This window comes from Lithobates pipiens, unplaced genomic scaffold (genome assembly GCF_037356315.1).
Source record: "Lithobates pipiens isolate NorthernLeopardFrog02 unplaced genomic scaffold, aLitPip1_a1.2 Scaffold_1, whole genome shotgun sequence".
Taxonomy (NCBI): Eukaryota; Metazoa; Chordata; class Amphibia; order Anura; family Ranidae; genus Lithobates; species Lithobates pipiens.
The window spans coordinates 225175715-225193281 of record NW_027507685.1 but is presented as its reverse complement, the minus strand read 5'-3'; the positions used below and the strand labels follow the sequence as shown (position 1 = coordinate 225193281).

Below are 17567 nucleotides of genomic sequence, written 5' to 3'. Positions count from 1 at the left end.
GGAGGAGTCCGGCGAGAAGATCCCCGAAGACGGAAGACCCCCAGAGCTGTGCAATAAAGTATTTAATCTCGTGTGTTGTGTTTTTTTTTGTACTTTTTTTTCGCCAGGTGAATGGGTAGGGGTACGTTGTACCCCATACTCATTCACATAGGGTGGGGGACCGGTATCCGGGGGGCCCCCTTATTAAAAGGGGCTCCCGGATTCCGATAAGCCCCCCGCCCGCAGACCCCGACAACCAACGACCAGGGTAGTCGGGAAGAGGCCCTTGTCCTCATCAACATGGGGACAAGGTGCTTTGGGGTGGGGGGCCGCGCGGCCCCCCCCTTCCCCAAGGCACCCCCCATGTTGAGGGCACGCGGCCTGGTACGGCTAAGGAGGGGGGGGGCGCTCGCTCGCCCCCCTTTCCTGGCCGGCCAGCGTGCTCGGACAAGGGTCTGTTGTGGACTTGGGGGGGACCCCCACACCGATTTTTTTCGGCGTTGGGGTTCCCCTTTAAGTCCATACCAGGCGGCGGGGCCAGCGACGTCTCCTTCGCAGGCCCCGCCTACCTGGAGACCCGCTCGAAATGAGCGGACTTTTCTCCGGGCGGGAAAAGTCCGCTCATTTCAAAAGTACGGCGGACTTGCATACACATGGCCGGATTGTCCGCCGAAATGCGAGTACGGCGTGCAAATTTTTGTGCAAACCGAAATTCTAAGTCCGCCGTACTGTCGGGTCAAAAAAGTATGCCGGAGGCTACACATGGGGGGATTGTTTGGCGGACTTGAGTTTGCCGGACTTTTCCACCGGATTGTTTGATCGTGTGTACGCGGCATTAGTGACCTTTGGTTTATCCCACTAGATCGCCCAATGGACATTTATAAAAGTTCTTTGATTGGACTTCTCCTGCCCCCACCTTTCTGTTCTGTCCACTGTGCTGTACCCCTACGTGGGTCAATGTTGGTGAAAATGTTATACTTATTACAATAAAAAAAAAAAAAATTATATTGTACCAGAAGAGAAAATCGCCGGATCAAAAAACAGTGCCGGGATCATGGTTGAAGGCTCATACATTTAGCAGTATTGAGAAGGTTAGGTCACTTATACACTTCATTACTGGCCAACACTGTAAGGCCCAATTTCTTTTTCAGGGAACGCATCCAAAGAAAAATTCACCAAGAACTAGAACTATTACTGTGCCATAAAGCACAATTGTGCCTAAAGCTGGCCATTCACATGCAGGTTCTCACATTCTGCCCTGTGTGCCGAACAAGAGAAATCACTTGATTTGCCCATCCAGACTAAATAGCATTGGATTAGGGAATCTGCAATGCCAGCTGTTATATACGGCACCCGTAGCTGTCAGAATACCTGAACCGTGACTGCAGCCGATTGGATGAACTCACTGTTTGGCCAACAATAGTTCGTTGAAATTCGTTGAGCTGGGTGGTGCCGACAGGGCCACCCACAGCCTGAATTTCAACCAGGTCAGCAGGAAACTGCCAATTCGGAAAGTATAGCAGCTCTTCAATGGATTGTGCAGCATATATTTGTGTAATAATGCAATGATAACAAATATATGACAAAATGTCTACCTTACACACATAGGGCCGGTTCACACCACATGCAGTCCAGTGCGTTTTTTTTCTGCATCAAAAAAAACGCATGGAAAGTAGGTATTAGCGCAGCGAAACTGAAAATTCAGGATACACTTGACCGAAACTGAGTTTTTAAAATATATATTTAATATGTAATTGTATTATATTTGGCTTTTTAATAATTTTGTAAGCACTTTTGCATAAAAAAAAGCATAAGAAAAGCTCAAGAAAAATGCATCCATTTTAAATTCTATATATGTCTTCACATTGGTCCGTTGCGGTGTAAAGCACCTCCCCATTGAAACCGTTGCAAAAATGAACTCATGTTGTGTTTTTGATGCGGTTTTGGAGTCGCTGACCTATGAAAATCATGGCAAAATCCCGTGCATTTTTCTCAAGTAGACTGTGCTGCATTTTTTCTACACAGAACCGTACTGGAATGCGGTAAAACACATCAAGAACGCACACACACAAAAAAAAAAAATGCACATATACTTAATTAAGGTGAGGGAATAGAGGGGGGGTGCACCGGAATGCGTCAAAAACATGCATGCAGGGACACATCTGGACTGTGTTTTTATGGTGTGAACTGGGCCCAGAGAGATAGCACTGCACCACAACGTATTCAAAGTAAACTTTGGCAAGTAAAAGCATAAAACACTTACTTGATGAAGACATGGCCAGCTGCAAAACAAGACAAACATAATCAGTACGGAAACACTGCAATAACATAATAATAATAATTAAAATATACTGTAGCATACATCTAACACAGTAGAACTTAGAAATAGACAAGTTCCAGGAACCAGCTATTCCATTTAAAATAAAAAAAATATATATATACATTAGATCTTTGCAGTTCTGTTATAGCCAGTGGCAGGCTATCTCCCCCTATTGGATACTAGACTGGACTCTAGCCGTCTATACACAAGCAGATTAGGGCTGCCTGCAACTTTTCAACATCAGGGAGTCTATCAGCAAGAGGTTTATCAATTGGTAGTGAGATATAGGCGACCAAAGTTAAGTGCCACTGCCTGTGTTATCTGATGGACAACAATTATGACCATGCCATAGAGGAAAAGAATCACACTATCTTCTGGGGTTTCCAACATGTCAACCAGGGTTCCTCCAGAGGTTGCTAGGGGTTCCATGATTAATTTTCGAACGATTAACCACTTGAAGAGCAAGCATTTTCTGGCACTTTGTTTAAAAAAGTATTTTTTACTAGAAAACTACATGGAGATGGAGAGGATAGAGATGGAGATGGATTTATATTACACATACACACACAGTATCTCACAAAAGTGAGTACACCCCTCACATTTTTGTAAATATGTTATAGCTTTTCATTTGCTACAATATAAAGTAGTGAGTGTACAGCTTGTATAACAGTGTAAATTTGATGTCCCCTCAAAATAACTCACACAGCCATTAATGTCTAAACCACTGGCAACAAAAGTGAGTACACCTCTAAGTGAAAATGTCCAGATTGGGCCAGTGTCAATATTTTATGTGGCCATCATTTTCCAGCACTGCCTTAACCCTCGTGGGCATGGAGTTCTCGTTCTCTTCCTCTCCTCCTCTTGGAGGTGTGTTTGGGTTCATTATGTTGGAATACTGCCCCTGCGGCCCAGTCTCGAAAGGGATCATGCTCTGCTTCCGTAAGTCAGAGTACATGTTGACATTCATGGTTCCCTCAATGAACTGTAGCTCCCCAGTGCTGGCAGAACTCATGCAGCCCCAGACCATGACACTCCCACCACCATGCTTGACTGTAGGCAAGACATACTTGCCTTTGTACTCCTCACCTGGTTGCCACCACACACGCTTGACACCATCTGAACCAAATACGTTTATCTTGGTCTCATCAGACCACAGGACATGGTTCCAGTAATCCATGTCCTTAATCTGCTTCTCGTCAGCAAACTGCAGGCTTTCTTGTGCATTACCTTTAGAAGGGGCTTCGTGGGATGGCAGCCATGCAGACCAATTTGTGGCGTATGGTCTGAGCACTGACAGGCTGACCCCCCCCCTTGAACCTCTGCAGTAATGCTGGCAGCACACATACTTCTATTTCCCAAAGACAACCTCTGGATACGATGATGAGACGTGCACTCAACTTCTTTGGTCGACCATGGCGAGGCCTGTTCTGAGTGGAACCTGTAGTGTTAAACCGCTGTATGGCCTTTGCCACAGCGCTGCAGCTCAGTTTCAGGGTCTTGGCAATCTTCTTATAGCCTAGGCCAGTGATGGTGAACCTTGGCACCCCAGATGTTTTGGAACTACATTTCCCATGATGCTCAACTACATTGCAGACTGCATGAGCATCATGGGAAATGTCGTTTTCCAAAACATCTGGGGTGCCAAGGTTCGCCATCACTGGCCTAGGCCATCTTTATGTAGAGCAACAATTCTTTTTTTTTTTCAGATCCTCAGAGAGTTCTTTGCATTGAGGTGCCTTGTTGAACCGTCCAGTGACCAGTATGCAAGAGTAAGAGTGATAACACCAAATTTAACACACCTGCTCCCCATTCACGTCTGAGACCTTGTAACGCTAAAGAGTCACATGACACCAGGCAGGGAAAATGGCTAATTGGGCCCAATTTGGACATTTTTCCTTAGGGGTGTACTCATTTTTGTTGCCAGCAGTTTAGACATTAATGGCTGTGTGTTGAGGTATTTTGAGGGGACAGCTAATGTACACTGTTATACAAGCTGTACACTCACTACTTTACATTGTAGCAAAGTCTCATTTCTTCAGTGTTGTCACATGAAAAGATAGAATAGAATATTTACAAAAAAATGTGAGGGGTGTACTCACGCTTGTGAGATACTGTAATACACACACACACACACACACACACACACACACACACACACACACAGTATATATTTTTAGCAGAGAAAATAAAAATAGTGATTGTTGCAATTTTATGTCACATGGTTTGTGCACAGTGGCTTTCGAATGTAATTTGTTTCTTGAGAAAGTCAGCCGGTGGCTGAAAAGAATTAAAATAAAATACCGAGGTTATGGCTGATAGCTTAAGGCTCCGTTCACACAGGGGCGAGTTGTCCAGGCGACTTAGCCGCCTGACAAGTCGCGCTCCGTTCTGTGCTATGGAACCGTTCTAAGTCGGAGTGACTCAAGTCGCTCCGACTTAGAAAAAAGGTTCCTGTACTACTTTTGGGGCGACTTCAGGTGACTTGCATTGACTTCTATATAGAAGTCGTTTTGCAAGTCGCCGCTGAAGTCGTTTGCAGGTCACGTCTGTGAGTCGCGCTGCAAGTCGCGCCGCCCCTGTGTGAACCGAGCCTTAGCCATAACCCCAGTAAACCACTTGCAAACCACAACATGTACATATACATATTGCGGTCGGCAAGTCGTTATACATATAAAAAAAAAATAAAAAGTGATCCCAAGGACACCAGTGGTCTTTTTTGATATCTGCAAATCAGACATTCTTCCCTCTGAACACCGACATAAGGAGAATTTTTCCCTCTGACCACCAGTAAAAGGGTTAATCTCCCACTCGCCAACAATGTAAGTAGGACACCTTTACCACTGACCATACACAGATTGGCTGATTCGGCAGGAACGGTCCAAATTTCTTTACATGGGCGGCCCTGTTGGCACCACCCAGATTGACAAAAGTAAATTTTCATTCAACTTTTGTCAAAGGAGGTGGGCGGAAAATTGTCGGCAGAACAGTACCTGTATCCAATCAGCTGCAGTAGCTGTTCCGTTAGCAGGTTAGTAGGTATTCCGTTAGCCACAGGGGCCACCTCTCAGAATACAATAGCTAGCACTGCAGATTCGTCCATCCACACAGTTTGGCGTGGATGGGGGAACCAAGCGACTTCTCTCGCTGAGGTTTTGGGGCTGAACAAGGGAAATCATAATGTCTATAGCTAGCTTAAGGAGCCCTTCTTCAATGACCACCAGTATAAAGTGGATATTTCTCTACTAGCCACCAATGTGAAGGAATATATTACTTAAAAATAAATTGTTTATGTGCAACTAGGTTAAAGTAATAGGCGAAAAGGGACTTGAAATCATTTTTAACATGGTCCAAATTTAACATACTGTATAGGTATCCTATGGATAGCTGCAGCTCTTCAGGATAGATCCTCTGTACCTGTATTCTACAAAGAAATAAAGGAACAGGGGGCGCCACCATCTAAGATAATGTGAACTTTGTGGCAGACCAAACTGGGACAGAGGCTTTTGGAGGGGACTAGGAGCAAGCCTCCTACCCACAGACTATGGGACCTGGCATTTAGGGGAACACTACTCTTTGGGAGGTGTGTGCCTGGGGGACCCCCAAAACACACACTCTGGGAACTGGAGAACCCAGATACATATTTGGGGTCTCTATGCCCAAACCAGCAATGACTGCTTCAGACTGGGGTCTCCTGCTATAATCTGTTTATCACGTGTGCATTTCCATTTGTGTGCCTCCTAGGGGAGCATTCCCATTGTTAATTGAGCCACCTCTTGTTTCGGTCTGTTGGCCAACTCTTGGAAGTTATGATGATGGGATTAGCCTTGTTTGTGTCAACTTTACCTCATTTTCATGTGGGGACTGACCTACTTTTGAAGTGTATAAAAACCTGTATGTCTGTCTAATAAAGTGATTCATTTGGTTCTCTCAACATCGTGTCTGTGTACGATGCTTGAGGTAAAAGGGCTGGTATTCGCTCTTGGTCTGCTGGAATGGTTTGGCGGAAGCACCTAAGCAGTGTGCCAAATGGTTCCATCACACACTCACATGCTGTAAATGATAAAAAAGACACAGGAAACAATCCTGTGGGCATCTGCAGAATTAGCCACGGAAATGACCAGGTGTTGCAGATTAGAGTGTGTAGATGCCAATCAAACTAGTGCGGAACGCACTACATTGCAGAACTCAGGAGCGTAATAATGTCAGGGTGTGACAGCAAGATGACAGCAACAACAAGGGCATGACTATGCGTTTTGGGGCTTACGCAATTACCATTTTTTGAGGCTTACGTGAGTGCCTATCATCTTTTTACTCATGGTTAATAAAGTCTACACTTAGATGATGGCGTCCCCTGTTCCTTTATTGCTATATCACGTAGAGGAGCCCTAGGTGTCAAAATACTCTATGTATGGAACATTTCTAACAATTTTATTTTGTCTCAATTTACTGCTCACAGTAAGATCCCTTTCACACTGGGGCATTTTTCAAATAGCACCTGTAAAGCATCTCCCCTGCAGTCGCAGTGTGAAAGCATGGCGATGCGATGGCAGGACATATAAAGAGTCCTGCAGCATCTTTGGAGCAGTGAAAAAGCAGGGGAATACACTGCTCCTGCACATTGAAATGAATGGGCACCCAAAAATGGAACTTCCGCTTTTCCTGGTTCCTCCCCGGTGTCATATTTGGTACCTTTCGGGGGGTATCTAGGCCACTTCCGGCACCTACCCACCCCCCCCAACCCCTGCTGTCTTCTGGGAGACACACAGGCCCCAGAAGACAGCAGGGACCAGTGGGAACGTGCAGTGCGACTTGCACATGTGCAGTAGGGAACTAGGTAGAGAAGCCGCAAGGCCTGATTCCCTTACCGAAAATGGTGGTGGCAGCACCCAAGAGCTGAGGGACAGATCGGTTTCGGGTGCAGATATCGGCACGCCCTGGACAGGTAAGTGTCCTTATTTTAAAAGTCAGCAGCTGCAGTATTTGTAGCTACCGACTTAAAAAAAAGAAAACACAGCAGAGCTCCGCTTTAATGCATTCTATGCATTAAAGAGGAAGAAAACCCTGATGAGTTTACTTCCTCTTTCATTCCCTGCAAAGGCAAAGCATAATGGACTACTGTGCATCGCATAGTAGCCCATTATGTGTCACTTACCTGACACAGGAGCCAGCAAAGTCACCGCTGTCCCCTGTAGTCCGCCGCATCCATCTTCTTGGTGGGGTCTCGCAGCTCCGCCGCTGTCATTCGGCGAAGCCGCAATGACATCACTCCCACGAATGCGCACGGGAGCCGAGACGCGTGGCATCTTTGTCATCGACGATGCCACGCTCAGTTCGCCTGCGTGCCGCTGACAGCGGTGCCCATCTTCAGGCAAATATCTCCTGAACCGTGAAGATTTAGGAGATATTTCTTGGACCTACAGGTAAGCCTTAATCTAGGCTTACCTGTAGGTCAGAGTGGTTTGTAAGGGTTTACAAGCACTTTAAGATAAAAAAGCCTTGTGTGTGCAGAAGTCCCCCCCCCCCAATACTTACTTGAGGTCCCTCTCTGTCCAGCGATGTCTACAAGCGCCTCAGCCGACCAAGATTCTCCTTCCTAATTGGGAAAAAAAAAGTAGCGGCGCCATTGGCTCCCGCTGCTGTCAAACTCAGCTAACCAATCAGGGGAGAGAGGGGATGGGGCTGGGTCAGGGCTCCATGTCTGAATGGACACAGGGAGCTAGCTGCTTGTTGAACCGGAGGGAGGGGCCAGGAGCACAGAAGAGGGGCCCGAGAAGAGGAGGATCTGGGCTGATCTGTGCAAATCCACTGCAACAGAGCAGGTCATTTTAAACATGTTTTTTTTTTCCCCTATAAAAATAATAAAGACTTTACAACACTTTAATAATAAAACCTGGAAGCCGATTGGTCTCTATGCAGAGCTGCACCAGATTTTCCACTCTCCAGCTTTAGTAAATCAACCCTAAAATGACCTTCATATATTATTTACAGCACAAACATTCTGGTGCACAGTGAGTCAGCCAGACACACCTCGGGCCAGGGAGGACTCTGTACGACTTCACACAGCTCTGCCCACACCTACCTATCCAAGATCATGTATTATGACGCCATGAAGTGACGTTTTTCAATGTATTCAATTCTGCAGCTTTTCTTAAAAGTCATATGAAAGAGTAAATATACAACTCAAAATGGAAAATGTTGACTAATTTGAGCAGGCAAACATTAGATCCTTAACCAAACAGTGCCTATAGATAAAAGTGATATACCACAGGCAAGTAAGAACACAAGAAAAATGTGCCTTTTCAATCATTTATTCCACAAAAATCATCATTACAATAGTGTACTGTGGAAGAGCTAAACCCTCAGAAGAGGCAAATCCTCAGCCTCAGACTCTGGCATTGTTCCCTGTAGCAGAACGGATTCCTTGTACAGTGCCTTGAAAAAGTATTCATACCCCTGGAGATTTTCCACATTGTCATGTTACAATCAAAAACGTAAATGTATATTCTTGGTATTTTATGTAATGGATCAACACAAAGTGACACATAATTGTGAAGTGGAAGGAAAATGATAAATGGTTTTCAATATGCCTTACAAATAAATATGTGAAAAGTGTGGGGTACATATGTATGGCGCCCCTCTGAGTCAATACTTTGTAGAATCGCCTTTCACTGCAATTACAAATGCAAGTCTTTTTGGGGATGTCTCTACCAGCTTTGCACATCTAAAGAGTGACATTTGTTCCCATTCTTCATTGCAAAATAGCTCAAGCTGTCAGATTGGATGGAGAGCGTCTGAACAGCAATTTTCCAAGTCTTGCCACAGATTCTCAATTGGATTCAGGTCTGGACTGTGACTGGGCCATTCTAACACATGAATATGCTTTGATCTAAACCATTCCATTGTAGCTTTGGCTGTATGTTTAGGGTCGTTGTCCTGTTGGAAGGTGAAACCGCCGCCCCAGTCTCAAGTCTTTTACAGACTCTAACAGGTTTTCTTCTAAGATTTCCCTGTATTCGGCTCCATCCATCTTCCAATCAACTCTGACCAGCTTCCCTGTCCCTGCTGAAGAAAAGCATCCCCACAGCATGATGCTTCCACCATCATGTTTCACAGTGGGGATGGTGCAGTGTGCGTTTTCGACCACACAGTGTTTTCCTTTTAGACCAAAGTTCAATTTTGGTCTCAGCTGACCAGAGCACCTTCTTCCACATGTTTGCTGTGTCCCCCACATGGCTTCTCGCAAACTGCAAATGGGACTTCTTATGGCTTTCTTTTAATAATGGTTTTCTACTTTCCATTCTTCTATAAAGGGCAGATTTGTGGAGAGCACGACTAATAGTTGTCCTGTGGACAGATTCTCCCACCTGAGCTGTGGATCTCTGCAGCTTCTCCAGAGTTACCATGGGCCTCTTGGCTGCTTCTCTGAAATTATGCTCTCTATCAGGCTTGCCAGTTTGGGCAGATGGACATGTCTTGGTAGGTTTGCAGTTGTGCCATACTCTTTGCATTTTCAGATGATGGATTGAACAGTGCTCTGAGAGATGTTCAAAGCTTGGATATATATATTTTTTTTATAACCCAACCTTGCTTTAAACTTCTCCACAACTTTATCTCTGACCTGTGTGCGGTGTGCTCCTTGGCCTTCATGATGCCGTTTCTTCACTAAGGTTCTCTAACAAACCGGAGGGCCTCACAGAACAGCTGTATTTATACTGAGATTAAATTACACACAGGTGGATTCTATTATTTACCAATTAGGTGACTTCTGAAGGCAATGGGTCCCAAAAGATTTTAGTTAGTAGTGTCAGAGTAAAGGGGGCTGAATACAAAATGCACGTCACACTTTTCAGATATTTGTAAAATAAACTGAAATCCGTTTATCATTTTCCTTCCACTTTACAATTACGTGCCACTTTGTGGAAAATTTATTTTTCGAGGCACTGTAGGTGTTTTGTATAACTGCCCAGCAGTCTCTTACATCAACTCCATGGTCCACACACAATTTATTCAGCTGTAAGATACTTCTGGGGTTTCCATAAAGAAAATTCTGGTTTACAAAATTTCAATGGGAATCAAAACAGGGTTTTGACTAGCCCAGTCTACAACCTTTAATTTCTTCTTCTCGAGCCATTCCTTGGTGGTCTGCTTCAGATCATTATGGTGTTGAAACTCTTGTTTCTGGGTCAACCTCAACGTTCGCACACATTCTCATTAAGCACATTACGATCTGATGCAGAATGTGTAGTTGACTGGATGACTGAGCTGCCCAGGCCCTCAACCAGCAAAGCAACCCAAAACCATAACATTTCCACCACCATGCTTCAAAGCTGGTATGAGGTCCACCTAAAAACCTGTCTTTGGTTTGCAGCAAATAGGTCTAGAAAATCTTTGACTGGTCAGTCTTCAGCACATTGTTCCGGAAGGCCTGGCCTGGAAGGCCTGGCCTTTGCATACAAATATAAAAACTGTAATCTTGCTAGAATATTATTTTTTTGGAAAGCAAAAGCTTTTTCCTGGCACATCTCCCATATGGGCTAATCTCTTTCTTATTGTAGATGCACTGTAGTACTTTGATCCCAACTGTTCAGAGTTACATTTGGGGTTCTTGGAGACGTCTTATAGACTCAAAACAGTCACTTCTTGGTTTGGAGCTTCTAGACTCCATTGCCACTTGTAGATTATTTTTTTCTTTGAAACCATTTTGGTAATTTTTTAAAATGTCCATGGCTCCACAAACTCCCTAAGAAGACCAATTCATTGCTAACCTAATCGGGAATACCAGATTCTGGATTTCATCGATTTGAAGTGGAGGTGAATGTAGGGGTGTTTTTAATTTTTCCCCCATGTGACAAATCTGCATCTCCATTAATTTAGAACATTAGAATTAAAGCTGACTTAAAGGAATTCAGGCAGTTTGTAAAAAAGTCACACTATGAGTCAAGTCCAAGGAGGTGCAGGACATCTCCTGAACTTATTTCTATTATCTATATCTGACAGGTTTAGGTCAGCCAGACAATACAATGACACATGGAGTTGTGAGAGATAATGACATACAAGGGAGCTATGGCTGCCCATCCCCTCTGCTGTCCATTCACAGAAGCAAGAGAACACAAAGGCTTCTGTGACTGGGCAGGAGGGGCGGCAAAGCAGGCATAGAAGCTGCACTGAATCTAATGTTGAAAAAGCTTATACCTGAAGCATTAGCGCTGGGCTTCCATAAATACAGCGATAGCCAACTTCCAGGAGTGCAATGAAACTGTCAGCTATAAATAATGAAGATAAGCCCAGGAGATGTCATGCAGCTCTTTGGACTTAAAGTGGATGTAAATCTCAGACATGAAATATGAACAAAGCATATCCCTCTATAGTCTGTATTTGTCTCGAGTAAGGGCACTAAGTGGCATTTCCATCTGCTGCTTCGTTCCTCTGCTATCTGCATGAATCACTTCTGACAAGATTTTCTGACACCAAGAGAAAAAAGGTGAAAGGGGAGGGACCTCCAGCACACAGCCTGTGATTGATAGCCTCAGCTCTGTACCTGTGTGAAGAGGGGTGTGTCCCTTCCCTCCAAGCAGCAAAGTGTGACTTCAGCTCTCCACCCCCTTTTTTCTGAACTCTCAGACAAGCTGTATAAAATTCTGGACTTTGAATGGCTGTAGAGGAGAAAAGGCTGCAGATAAACGGGTACAACTTCCCCCCCCCCCCAACTCTGTGCATCACCTGAGGCCAGTCACTTCACTGAGCATGTAAGGGTTTACAACCACTTGATAGTGTACATTCACTTTTTACAAAGAAGCTAATGCATTTCAGTTTTATGTGTCGTTTGTATAAAAATCACCTTTATCTGCAGACACTGTCTGAACAAAGATCTACTGTTTGCTTGCTCAAATAAGCAGAAAAAGTTGCCATGGGGTGTATTTACTTTATCACATGACTGCACCTGGTGATCCTGCCATGAAGGTCCTTCCTCTTCCTGTTTAAGTCCTCATGCACACAGATGGCAAGAGGCTGAAAACACAACCGGCATTACATTTCAGACTGGTGGGCCACAAGTGCTGCAACTGTACTCTTCTAAATATTGATGCCTCTATGCAGCTGTGCCATGCATGCGACATTTCTTCAATGCAGAAATTTCAAGAGCCACATACAGCCATTAATGTGACGATTCACCCAAAATGGGACGTTCCGCTTTAAGGCTGGGTTCACACCATAGCGATGCGGGAACGTCGCGAATCCGCAGCCTTTTCCCGCATCGCATGCCTCCCGCCGGCAGTTCGCACTGCCCTATGCGGACTGCTGGGAGTGTCAATGAAATGTTAATGACACCCCCAGATCCGTCCGCATATCGCAGTGCGATCTGCAAACTCGCACAGGAATCGGATCGCATGGTGTGAACACCCATGCGATCCGATTCTGCTGCGGACCAAAAAAAGGGTCCCGTGCGAGTTTGCTATCTGTATGGCTGAACTCGCATCGCTACGGAGATCGGATGTGATTTGCACTGCAGTGCGGTGCGAATCACATCCGGATCTCCCCCCGCAGCAGTGTGAACCGGACCTAAAGTGTTTTTTTTTTTAAATAAACAGCTTTACAAACATGTTATACTTGCCTTCAATGTGCAGCTCGTTTTGCACAGAGTGGCACCAAACCTGCTCTTCTGGGGTCCCCCAGCAGCTCTTGCAGCTCCTCCCCACATCAGATAACCCCCTAGGAGAAGAGCTCTCCCAGGGGGTTACCTTGCGGGCGCGCTCCCAAGTCATTGGATTTGATTGACAACAGTGGGAGCCAATGGCTGCGCTGCTATCAATCTATCCAATCAAGAGCCAAGAACCCCGGGCAGAGGAAAAGTGCATCCCAGCCGGATGAAGTTCCGGGGCTCGGGTAAGTAAAACGGGGGGGGGGGGGGCTTGCCACTGCCAGGTGTTTTTTCACCTTAATGCATCCTATGCATTAAGGTGAAAAAACACAAGGGTTTACAACCCCTTTAAGGCCACCTCCCCTGCTTCCCTTTTATGAAATGTGGGGGCAGTGGGTACCCGATTTTGGCAGGTACCTGCTCCCATCTACGCTCAAAACCACCTAGGTGATCAGAGTGGAAGTTCTCCCCCGCCCTCCTTGCAATCGTCTGGGACATGTCACAAAGCGCATCGTGGCTCGTGCATGCACAGTGGCTGCCTGGCTATGAAGCCACAAGCTGTCACAGCTGGGTGCCCACAGTTAAGATGCAGGGACAGAAAACAGGAGATGAAAACAGCTGGGATGAGCAGATCCCTGGATCCTGGGACAGGTGAGCGGCTGTTTATTAAAAGTCAGCAGCTACAGTTTTTGCAGCTGCTGACTTTAATCAAAAAGGAACTCCTCTTTAACTTGAATGGCAGGATATGCCTGGCATGCTACCTGGGCACAGGCAAATGTCTGTAATTTCCAGCCTCTCACTGTCCATGAGGCTTTAGGGTGTGACTTGTCTCCACAACGTGCTCCTGTGTTGTCACTCTGTTACCTGCACCCCCAGTGCAGTCTATAAGGGTCTGTGTGTGGTATGCACCCCTGATGTTACTATTAGGAAGTAATGATGTACAGGTGACAGCAGATTGAGGGCTTGCTGACAGGAAGCAGATGAAAGAGGTTGGAGGAGATCAGCAGCACTGAGATGCAAAAAAGGATGAAAAATTATAAAAGATTATAAGTTAAGAGAAAACAAACCAATGTTCAACCAATCAGGTTCCCATATATTATAAATGTTTTCCAGGGTTCTGATCTATAGGCATCCAGCTGTGTGCTGAACCCGGATATCAGTTATTTTTAATTCATGTATTCACAGAATACCACCATCAGACCTCATTCATACGGCGTTCTGATCCATACACTCAGACGAAGGCCCCTCTCCAGCCATGCTAAACGCTCAGGTGTTCCGGGCAGCCTGTTCAAATCAATGACAGGTCGCTGCATTATGAGCTGGCTGCTTTCCCTGCTGGGAGAAGACAGTGATTATCGCCAGTGGCTGGTATAGCTGCTAGAAGTAATCGTATGTAAAATCCAGCAGGCTGGCTGTACACAAGTTGATTGATCAACTTGGGTATATATTCAGCATGCCCACACATGGTTCAAATCTCAGCAAATTCCCGCTGAACTGGATGAGATATAACAGTGATGGTGAACCTTGGCACCCCAGATGTTTTGGAACTACATTTCCCACGAAGCTCTGGCACGTTGCAGTGTAGTGGAAATATAGTTCCAAAACATCTGGGGTGCCAAGATTCGCCATCACCGAGATATAAACTGTCTATGGTGGGCAGCTTTACTGAAATATTAAATCTCACTTTTTTTTTATCCAATCAGCTTCAGACCGGGACACTTCACCTCCTGTCCTATGGTACACGTAAACAAAGGGGCGAGATGCTGATGACATCAGTGCCCTTATACGGACACATCCCCATATTTAGTCCGTGTCATTGCCTAAACATGGTCCCATCTAACCCATGAGAAGCGCATCCTGAGGAGGCTCCATCCAGTAAGAACCAGCTCCTATGTATGTGGTGTGTTTTTTGTGCACTGCATTTTTATAGGTGTTTAACTACTTTGGGCCGGTCGTTTAAGGGATTTCAGATGTTGGGGGTTATGATCATGTGACCGCCGTGATTGGCTGTCATGGTGGTCACAAGGTCAGAAAGCTTTCATTTAGCCACCGGTAATGTGCTGTCGGCACAGCCGTGTCTGCAAATATGCGGCCTCTTGGCGCCAAAGCCCGCCTGCCAAGAGGTCACGTATTACCGTCACTACCTAGGGGGTTAAAGCTGCACTACTATTGCGTGTTTTGATGAAAACGCATCAAAAATTCAGCATGCAGGACCGTGGTGGGTGCATACTGCAATATTTGGACTGCTACCTCTGCAGCACAGACCATGAAGGCCCCTTTCCCCCGGGCTTTCCCATCAGGTCTGCCTGTCAGTTTTTCAGGCGGAACTAATCAGACACTCCATTAACCTCTATGGAGCGGCGGATGTTAGGGGTGACATGTCCGCCTATATTCGATCCGTCCGTGAAATCCAGACGATGGAGATCCTTTTTTTCCCCCCCATCTGTCTGGAGGATCAGATGGGAAAAAAAAAAAAAAAGACAGGCAGTCCGTTTTCCTCTGATCTCCCCATAGAGGAGAGCAGGACTCTGACAGGTCTGTCTCTGCACAGTGATCGGTGACAGAACTGTCATCCGCCTGTTCAGCAGACCGATCCCCCGCTGAGCAAAAATGAAGTCCGTTGGGCGGACCGCCTGTGTGAAAGAGCCCCAACACTCAACCCCCCACCCCAATAAAGCCCTCTTAAAGGGCCACCGGGCTGTGACAGCAAGGGGTTAAAAAAAAAGAAACATTTCCAATTGTTGGAGAGGGGGAGGGGTAGGAGCGGAATGACAGTTGGTGGGGGGGGGGAGAAGGTCAGAAAATTCAAGCCATGATGTAATCCCCCCTCCCCCCCATCCCAAGCATTTTCTACAGAATCAATCAATAAAAGCGCATCAAATTGCATATCACCCCACAGCACCGCATGTTAATCTGTGTTGTTGTTACACATTTTGAATGCATGTCATCGGATGTCAATGCACGTTGTGGTATTTACATGCGCTGTGATGTATCATGACGCCGCGCTGATGTGTTCCAATCAATTTCAATGTAAAACCCATTAAAAAAATTAGATAGAACTGCAATCTGCCAAAGGTCCTCCGCAGTCTATCGGTGCTGCAAGATCAATAATCAATAGAAGGCTCACTGATCAGATTACATGGAAGGTCTAGAAGAGTTTATTTGATTGGTTTAGTGACACTGACCATGGATACATGTGTGGCCCTATAGGGCTCTCAGGGGGGGGCCCCCTACACTATAGGACTCTCAGGGGGGCCCCCCATCCTACGCTATAGGACTCTCAGGGGGGCCCCCCCATCCTACGCTATAGGACTCTCAGGGGGCCCCCCCACCCTACGCTATAGGACTCTCAGGGGGCCCCCCCATCCTATGCTATAGGACTCTCAGGGGGGCCCCCCATCCTACGCTATAGGACTCTCAGGGGGCCACATCCTACACTATAGGACTCTCAGGGGGCCACATCCTACACTATAGGACTCTCAGGGGCCCCACATCCTACACTATAGGACTCTCAGGGGCCCCACATCCTACACTATAGGACTCTCAGGGGCCCCACATCCTACACTATAGGACTCTCAGGGGCCCCACATCCTACACTATAGGACTCTCAGGGGCCCCACATCCTACACTATAGGACTCTCAGGGGCCCCACATCCTACACTATAGGACTCTCAGGGGCCCCACATCCTACACTATAGGACTCTCAGGGGCCCCACATCCTACACTATATGACTCGCAGGGGCCCCATCCTACACTATAGGACTCTCAGGGGCCCCACTCTACACTATAGGAATCTCACGGGCCCCATTCTACTCTATATGACTCGCAGGGGCCCCATCCTTCACTATAGGGCTCTCATGGGCCACATCCTACCCCCAAAGCAGCCACCTCATCACCAGGACACCACAATGGAGGCGCAGACAGGTCCCCTTACCAGTACAGATGGCCGCACACACTGACCACCGGCTCCCGGGCAGTGTCCAGGCAGATATTACATTCATAAGCCGCCCCGGGGCTGCCAGCAGCCGCCGCCATGGCAACCGAGAGACCGGAACCTAGCCGGGCACCGGGCGGAGCGTCACGGGAGACGTAAGGCAGCTGATTGGGGAAAGGAGCGCCAAAACAGCGCGTCCGATTGGCCAATTGACCTTTACTTCACAGCTTACGAAGCACATTGGACAACTTGGTCCCGCCTTCGCCGCGTGATGCAAGAACCGTGTAATTCAGATGAAACAGCGCTGATAGGCTAGATAGGGAGGTCCTGATTGGCCAGAATGGCTGTGTGTCATATTTATGTTCCACACGGTTATGTAATCAAATGTCACACTTATTTTTTCTAAACTGAACTTTATTGACAAGCAGGGTTGGAAGACAACATATGTACACAACACTGAATATCATAGTGATGAGGCCCACTAAGCTGACTATGACCATTTTTCTTACATAAGTGCTCATTAACAGTGGGATGACATTTTACATTTCTCACAAACATTACATTTCTCATAAAGAGAACAAGTAGATTGGTATTTTGAGTCTGGGTTAGTGATGTAGCTGGGGGCCGAGTTGTGGATGGTTTTGTATGTTAATGTTAGTAACTTGAATTTAATTAGCTCGGTGAGTGGAAGCCAGTGG

General features: G+C 46.2%; 1 protein-coding gene across 1 annotated transcript in view; it reads right to left on the bottom strand.

The window, feature by feature from the left end:
• RNF5 (ring finger protein 5) overlaps positions 1-17063 on the bottom strand; it is a 35189-nt gene extending 18126 nt beyond the window's left edge. The window contains exons 1-2 of the mRNA XM_077483791.1: positions 16870-17063; positions 2243-2261 (exon numbers count right to left, since the gene is read on the bottom strand). Coding sequence (XP_077339917.1) covers positions 2243-2261; positions 16870-16970 — 120 coding nt within the window. The 5' untranslated portion in view covers positions 16971-17063. The remainder of the gene's footprint in view (positions 1-2242; positions 2262-16869) is intronic.
• Positions 17064-17567: the final 504 nt, after the last annotated feature.